Below are 8867 nucleotides of genomic sequence, written 5' to 3'. Positions count from 1 at the left end.
AAATAAAGGATGGCACCAGAGGTAATGTGTTCAGCTGAACGCATGTCCCAATTATCAATTACTGACTCGAAAGTGAAATGGCCATTACGCTTCCCTTTTAGCTATCCCATTTCACAGCGTTTCAACCACCTCTGCAATCAATCCAGTCACCACAAAAGATACAGACGATACCTGTTTACAAGCATAGGGAAGCCATTGTGCTACTGCAAATTGACACCTGAGCTGTCAGCAAAAGAAATGGGACACAAAGGTAAGTCCATGATGCGTGCATTGTACATACTGCGGTCGAACAATGAAAAAATCAATTCTGTAGCCTTAGCTGTTATTGAGTTATGCTTTCCTGAAGGAATCAGGCAGGCAGTTATTCAGCCAGTAGAAATTTCCATTCAATATATTATTCTAATTTTGTGGCAACCTATTGGAAACATTTAGGGTCATACTGAAGGCACTTTTAGGCTTGGTTATAGTCAGGATAGTATTGTGAAGCTGGTTTTAGGGCAACGTATTTTGCCAGTAAACCCCAAACCTCCACAATCCCTATTATACAGTGCTACCTGATACTTTTATTACAATAGTGTAAGAGTTTTGTTTACTTTAGTACCTAGTGTAAGACTTTTGTTTACTTTAGTTCATTGGTATAAGCAACTATCGCCTCTGTTTTGGTATAAGCAACTATCACCTCTGTTTTTGTCATACCTGGAAACTGTCACACCTATACTGTAGATGAAAGATCTTCTGTATATATTGAATTAGATATTAACTCATGATTTTAATTGTTAGCCTGCTGTATACAGTGTATTTTTCATGTACTTGTATAGGTATAGGAAAAGGGGAAATACATCAGTACATTAAAGCAATGAGGCAAATGGATTTGATGAACGTTGTGAACAAGAGAGAAGCAGACAAGATGTTATCTCCACTTGTTCCAGTGAGTGGATGTTTATAACGAAGCATTTTGTGATATATTATTACAACCACCATTTAAGTAAAAATACTTTGTTGTATATGAGGCCAGTAATAAGAGTTTTTTTTGCTTTTGAAACACCTGTACAAGTACATTGGCAAACCTAATCATAGACTTAGCCAGTGATAGTAACAGCTCTGTCTATTAGGGCTAAGCGATACTGCCATTTTAGTACCACAATCGATACTAAAGCCACTATTCATTACAGTGAATAGTTCATGATATTTACAAATACACCTGTATGTCAATCATAGCTGATGCCGCATAGTGTATTGCTTAGCATTCCTGCAGGAAGTCCTTATAGATGATAGCAAACTAGAGTCACTATGATCCTTGTTTACAGTAACAGTTATAGAAACACATGCTTTGATGTAATAGTTAGACACTTGTAATAGGTGAAATAGGAGGTAATGTCTATAATTACTGAGAAGCAGCCGAGGTAATTATTGACGTCACCAATGGTTTTTAAATCCTCGAAAATGCCTATTATGAGTGTCCAAGTATTTTAGACAATAGGATAGAAGCAGTGAGTTAGTGTAGAGAGCTTTGATAACACCAAGGGCGCTTCAGTGAGCAGGATACACAAGGTCACAGCATGCCATGGAGCATGAGTTAAAGTTTGTAGTTACAAGTGATAAAATTTGTATTTGAGGCTTTAGAGATGTGTGAGAATGGCAGCGAATGTGAATAGCCTTGGCTGTCTGTGTCTACAGAGCGATGTATACTATGGCGAAGGCCATTGGTAATTACTGGCTCACAATCGCATCACTTCCCGTGGTAATTACTAATGTGTTATATACCAATTCTCCACAAGGGCTAATTGCCTTTCTGTGGGTCTTATTGTGGTCATAAACAAGTGGCCTGTTGAGCCCAGGTTCACTTAAGATACCTGCTATCAGGTTCTTCATAAATAAATACCTACACGTGTCAAAGTAAACTCTACATACCAATGTACAAGCATGGTATCACAATAGTTAACAACAAATATCACAATATCGATATTTTAAAATATCGCTAAAATGATAATATAGCTCAGTTCTACTATCTATATGATTTGGCGAAATTATGATTATTGGCTATAGTCTGCCTAATAACAAGTGCATGGTATTTATAAACAAAAGCTATGCCTTGCTTATATACTATCCGATGGCTACTATAATTTATATAACCTGTATATGTCTATTCCTTTTTACCCAGCTAGGCGACCACTGTTTGCTTTGCCAGCAGCAGCAAAAGAAGGAGGAATTACAACCAACTGCCTGAAGATTATACATTCTTATGTAACTAGCAATATTCATTTAACCCATTCACAGCCAAATTCTCAGATGGACCACTGGCTCAATTGCTGAATTGCATCATACTAACCATACAATATACACAACTACTTTAGTAATCATATATCTAAATACTTGCTGTAAACTAAGGACTCAGGAGGTCGACTATGTTGTTTCTGTTTACATCACAACAACCACAACGATGTTATCAAACAACAAAGTCTGTCTAAACTTTGGTAAAAACCAGCCTGAGCAAACAATGAAAAAACCCAACTATTTACATACAAAATGTGTATTACACTCCAAAGAACTATTCTATACAGTTTACTTACAGTGCGGTCCATTCCACAGCTGGTTTCTTTGTGATTTGTCCCATTTTGCTGTTGCACATGCATATCTGCACTCATGTCCACCATGCCACGTCTGGGTCAACAGTCAACTTTACCTGTCTCCATTGATGTGTATCACTTTCTTTGTTATTAACTACTAGTTTTCAACTTGAAGAACAATTTAATTCGCTTGTTATAAAAGATTACACTTTATGCTGTTACATAACAAATGCGCACTAGTCCAGGAAGGATCTGGTTTTCTCAAAGAACGGGACTTGTATGAGTGTGTCCATTTCAGTACTAGCACATCTTGCTGTGAAATGCGTTTTACAAGTTCATTCCATGAGTGAGTTTTGATGTCATGCCGCCATATGGCGGCAGAGGCCATTAATGGGTTAATGTACTGTATTATACTAACAACAGTATGAGGAAGTTCCTTTTATGCACACTATAGTCGAGTATTGGCTCTGCCACGACACTTCATAAAACAGTAATTAGTAGTCTAAATCTCGCCATTTAAACCTCCATGGCCATGCCAATGCAATAACTTGGCAGCTTGGGGGCTCCGATTTACACTTTCACAGGTTACCATAATCATTTTGAATCTCGTGTAACCTATGGATGTAGTTAAAACTTTCGATAAATATGCCTTGTAAATTATTTCATAATGTTTGTGTGTGTATGTGTGTGCATGTGCGTTTGCATGTGTGTGGTAATTACTTCGCTGATTGTAGTGTATGCTAGAACCACATGCAGATCTAAGATCCACAGTTACTGGTAGCCTATTGCACTCCTACACTGTACATGAAATTTGATTGTTGTGTCTCATCGTGCTAATAGAACAGCTCTCTCGAGTCTGTGCATGCAGTCTAACGAAGTATCATCACTTTACGCTTTATCTTCATCCTTTACTAGAGTCAAGCAGTTAACAAGTAGAGCTCTTGTCGTACACCTGCATATAATTGTAGCATTTTAATGCCTTTAACTCTGCACGATAATTATGTGCGATTACTGTTAATCTTCTTTTAGTCAGTGTGGAAAATTAACCGAAGACATTAAGTTTGCTAAATGTAGTGATTGCGGAGATTTGGTGTCAAGAGGAGGTGATAATCGAAATACTTCAACACAATGAATTTAGTTAATCATTTACAATCTCGTCACCCTAATACCTACCGCGATTTTTGAGAATTAAAAGAAAAGGAGGAACAAACAAAGAGAAGCATCTAGAAAAGGGAGACTGTAAGCAGGTGGATTTATAGGATTGTGGCAGTTGTCTCTACAAGGTACAAAAGAAGTTAATAAACAATGGAATATTGATGATTCAAGGGTGATTGTCGTTCATAAATGATTAGGGGAAATGGTAGCTCTTGACTATCAGCCTATATCAATAGTTGAAGATGTAGAGTTTAAAAGGCTTGTTAATGCTCTAGAGCCCAAATATAATTTTCCTAGTAGGAAATATGTTACTGAAACAATACTGCACAAAATTTATACTGGGATTAAAGAAGAGCTTCATAAACTAGTACATGCTCCTGGTGGGGAGTATTACAGTTTCACAATGGATGTGTGCAGTACCAATGTGGCTTCTAATTCTCTTTTGAGCTTAACTAGTCATTGGATTGAAGAAAATTTTCAGAAGGTTTCTGCTGTGCTATCTGTAGAAGAATTACAGGGCTCTCATACTGGAAGTAACATTTGTGAAAGATTAAATGCTATGCTTATCAAGTGGAAAATTGAGAAAGCAAAGGTACACCTTGTTTTACATGACAATGCCAGCAACATGGACAAATCTATGAGAGATGCTGGTGTGGCTAGCTATGGTTGCTTTGCCCATAGCTTACAGCTTGTTGTTAATGATAGAGTGTTAAGTCAGAAAAGCGTTAGTGACCTACTTGCAGTATGTAGACAAATTGTAGGACATTTCAAGAGGTCAACAATTGTATATGACAAACTAAATGAGATTCAACGGAGTCTTGGATTGCCAGAACACCATCTTAAGCAGGATGAAGCAACACGGTGGAATTCATCACTCTACATGTTAGAGTCAGTAATGGAGCAGAAGATGGCACTTGCAGTGTATAGTGCCGCTGGAAATGTTTCTGTGGTAACATCTTCACAGCTAGATACTGCTACAAAGGTAATTAACATTTTAGCACCTATCGAAGAAATCACAAAAAAATATCAGCAGACTCAAGCATAATATCTCAGATCATACCACTGGTAAGAGGCCTGATGAAAATGCTAGGAGAACAAGATGATGACCATTGTGTCCATAACATGAAATGTAAGATGCTTGAATCGTTGAATATTAGATTTGCTGACATTGAAAATGTAGGATTTTTAGCACTGGCCACACTGCTTGATCCAAGGTACAAAGAAAATTTTTTTTCAAGTACCACATCACGGCAATGTGCCAAGGAAATGTTATTATCTGAGTACACTTATTTTTTAGAAGAAACTGAATCAGCAGAACCTCCTGCCAAGAGAATTGCCACAGGTGATGAAGGCCCTATCAAGCAAAGCAAGCTGTGGGGTTGTCTGTCGGAGATCATTTCAGAGTCTGCCCCTTCAAGTTCTGAAGAAACAACACACAATGTTGAAATTGACCAATATATTTCAGCACCTTTACTTGACTTCAAACATGGGCACCCCTTAAGATGGTGGCAAGGTAACTGTCAACACTACCCTATATTGGCTAGGATTGCCAGGAAATACTTATCAGTTCCCTCAACCAGTGTATGTTAAGAACGGCTGTTTTCTGGTGCAGGGGAAGTTTATGATGATAAACGATCAAGACTTCTGCCATAACTGGCAGAGTCATTATTATTTATAAAATATAACTTCCCGTTAGTTGGAGCTACTTACCGTTACTGACTGTTAACTTGGTTGAACTTTGTCTACATGTTATCTATCATTGATATGAGATTACAGTGTATACGTATGCTACAAAAGTACAAATTAATTACTATGTTATTGTCATTCATTTTTATCAAAAATACAGTATGATACATATAATCTAAACCAAAACAGCCAAGCTGTAAAAAATGAGTGCGACCCCCAAGGTGAAAAAAGATGTGAAATCCAATTTGGCGGCCAAGAAATAGCTGTGATGGTACGGTAATGACAAAAATTTTAATTACGACAATTCAGGTGAATTTGTGTTGCCTCCTCCACTAGGATTCAGCACCAAATTCACCTGAATTGTTGTAATTAAAATTTTTGCCATTAACTTACCATCACTTGGCCGCCACCTTGGATTTCACATCTTTTTCACCTTGGGGGCTGCACTCTTTTTTTACAGCTTTGCTGTTTTGATTTAGATATCACTTCTTTTTGTATTGCAAGCCACAAAGCTGGCCATATGGCTTGATGCTTCTTTTTAACTTGTAAGGAATTGTGGAAGAAAGGAGGTAATTGTGTGTATAGCTTTTGTCTGATGACATATTTGTATATTTAACATTGAATGATGATTATCACATACTGTAGTTAATAAGGTGACTTCTTACATAACGGAACTGTAGCTGAAACTCTCATTGTTTGTAGCTGAACTCTTTTCAGGGTGATTTGTTTCTAGCTGAACTCTCTACAGGATGACGTGTTTCTAGCTGAACTCTCTACAGGGTGATTTGTTTGCAGCTGAACTCTCTACATGGTGATTTCTTTTGTAGCTGAACTCTCTACAAGGTGACTTGTTCAAGCTGAACTCTCTACAAGGTGGCTGAATTCTCTACAGGATGATTTGTTTGCAACTGAACTCTCTACAAGATGATTTGTTTCTAGCTGATCTCTCTATAGTGTAACATGTTTGTAGCTGAACTCTTAACAGGACGGTTTCTTTGTAGCTGATCTCTCTACGGGTGACTTGTTTCTAGCTGATCACTGGATGACTTGTTTCTAGCTGATCTCTCTACACGGTGACTTATTTCTAGCTGAACTCTCTATAGGAATTTCTGTTTGCAATTGAACTCTGTACAGGATGGTTTCTTTGTAGCTGATCTCTCTACAGGGTGACTTGTTTCTAGCTGATCTCTCTACAGGATGACTTGTTTCTAGCTGATCTCTGGATGACTTGTTTCTAGCTTATCTCTCTATAGGGTTTTCTGTTTGCAATTGAACTCTCTACAGGAAGGTTTCTTGTAGCTGCTCTCTCTACGGGGTGACTTGTTTCTAGTTGACCTCTCTACAGGGTGAACTTGTTTCTGGCTGAACTCTCTACATGGTGGTTTCTTTGTAGCTGAACTCTCTACAAGGTGATTTCTTCTAGCTGATCTCTCTACAGGGTGATCTGTTCGTAGCTGAACTTTCTACAAGGTGTTTTGTTTGTAGTTGAACTCTCTACAAGGTGATCCTTCTAGCTGATCTCTCTACAGGATGACTTTTTCTAGCTGAACTCTCTACAGGGTGATCTGTTCATAGCTGCACTCTCCAAAGGGTGATATGTTTGCAGCTGAACTCTCTACATGGTGGTTTCTTTGTAACAAAACTCTCTATAAGGTGATGTCTTGTAGTTGATCTGTCTATTGGGTCACTAATTGTTTCTAGCTGATCTCTCTATAGAGTTATAACTTTCTCAATAGAGTTATAGCTTTCTCTATAGAGTTATAACATGTTTGTATAGCTGAACTCTTTACAGAGTGTTTTTTTTTTATTGGTTACTGAACTCTCCAGCTACACGTTGACTTGTTTGTACTACAGAGTAACTTGTTTGTAGCTGAAGTCTCTACAGAGTGACTTACTTGTAGCTAAACATTGCATAAAGTATATAACTTGTTTGTAGCTGATCTAGGTGAAGTCTCTACTGGGTAGCTTTTTTTTGTAGCTTAACCCTTTACGCAGTGACTTGTTTGTAGTTGAATTCTCTACTGAGAGACTTGTTGTAGCTGAACTCTCTACAAGGTGACTTGTTTATAGCTGAATTCTCTTCAGTGTGACTTATAATGTTCTGAATCTCTATAGCAACATATTTGTAGCTGAACTCTCTACAGGGTGACTTGCTTGTAGCTGGATTGTCTATAAGACTAACTGTTTGTAGTTGAACTCCCTACAGAATAACTTACAATGTCATATAATTCTATGGACATATTAAAAATTTAAAATAAGAAATAAGGATCGCTAAAGAAAGCCACAAAACAAGAAGGGATCGCTGGGGTGGTAATGTAAACCACAAATCCGTATTTTGACTCTTTATACTCAAATGGAGAGTCAAAATAGGGATTTATGGTTTACATTACCACCCCGGCGATCCCTTCTTGTTTCGTCGTTTTTTTTAGCAATCCCTATTTCTTATTTTAAATTTTTAATATGTCTAGTTTGTGTACTTTTTTCCAAATCCATTTATGTATTATAAGTTAATTGGCACATTATAGTGTAGCCTAAGCTAACAGATTCCTCAGTTTAAAAGGTTAACTCATTAACTAGATATCTTAATGCAATATTAATTTGTAATCTATGATAAAGACTGTATTTTCATTCTGATTTGTACACACACAAAATATAAGGCAGGATGTATTAACCCCTAGTCTACTCAGTGTTTCAGCCATCATCGTCACACTTTGTGCCATTGCTGAAAACACACTGCTATATGAGCTAGCTACCTGTCAAAAGAATTACTGATTGTGCACCTATCATACAGGAGACAGTGTTGATGGCGACACAGGAGACTTGAAGAAGAACAAGATGTCTTAGGTGTTTATTCTAACAGAAGGACAAGAATGAAACTCTATGATACAAGTTATAAGAATGGTAACTGTTAGTGTTATAATTCCTGTAGAGTCCATTTTTAAAAAAAAGAGAAGAACGATGCATACATCATCAAGCATGTGTATTATAGGTATAGAGTTGTCTAGCAGAATAGGTAGTGAAGAGATAGCTATACATTGTAGCTGTAGTGCTATTATTGTAGTGATGACACTTGCAGCACCTTTGTATAAATGCACATATGAACATGCAAAGCTGCATGCAGCAGCAACCGTGTGAGTTTGTGTTAATCAAGTTAAATAGGAGGAGATGGCTAGGCTTGGACGAAGTCTTCCTATGCCGGTGTCTGCATGTACAAACCACAATGTCACTATACTGGTGGCCAGTGGCATAGCCAGTCTTACATGATTACCATGGATTTGGCAGTCATACCCATGCAGGACTACTTCAAACTGGCATATTGAGTTCCAATTTCCAGGACTTAAACTGAGCTCTAGGCCTGGAAAGCCTAGGTGTAGCCTGCTAGCTGCAGTTTGTCATAAAGTGGAACACCATAGGTATAGTTAGCAAATTTAAGTCTGGTTAGCATGTGGTCATAAATGC

The 8867-nt window shown here is 37.7% G+C and overlaps 1 protein-coding gene across 2 annotated transcripts in view; it reads left to right on the top strand.

The window, feature by feature from the left end:
* LOC136237124 (sn-1-specific diacylglycerol lipase ABHD11-like) overlaps positions 1-8867 on the top strand; it is a 40993-nt gene that overhangs the window by 16680 nt on the left and 15446 nt on the right. For both annotated transcript variants that reach the window (XM_066027423.1, XM_066027422.1), the window contains exon 5: positions 819-928. In XM_066027423.1, the coding sequence (XP_065883495.1) occupies positions 819-928 (110 nt within the window). The remainder of the gene's footprint in view (positions 1-818; positions 929-8867) is intronic.

This window comes from Dysidea avara, chromosome 10 (genome assembly GCF_963678975.1).
Source record: "Dysidea avara chromosome 10, odDysAvar1.4, whole genome shotgun sequence".
NCBI lineage: Eukaryota > Metazoa > Porifera > Demospongiae > Dictyoceratida > Dysideidae > Dysidea > Dysidea avara.
Note: the sequence above shows the minus strand (reverse complement) of the source record. Positions and strands in the feature narration are given on the sequence as shown.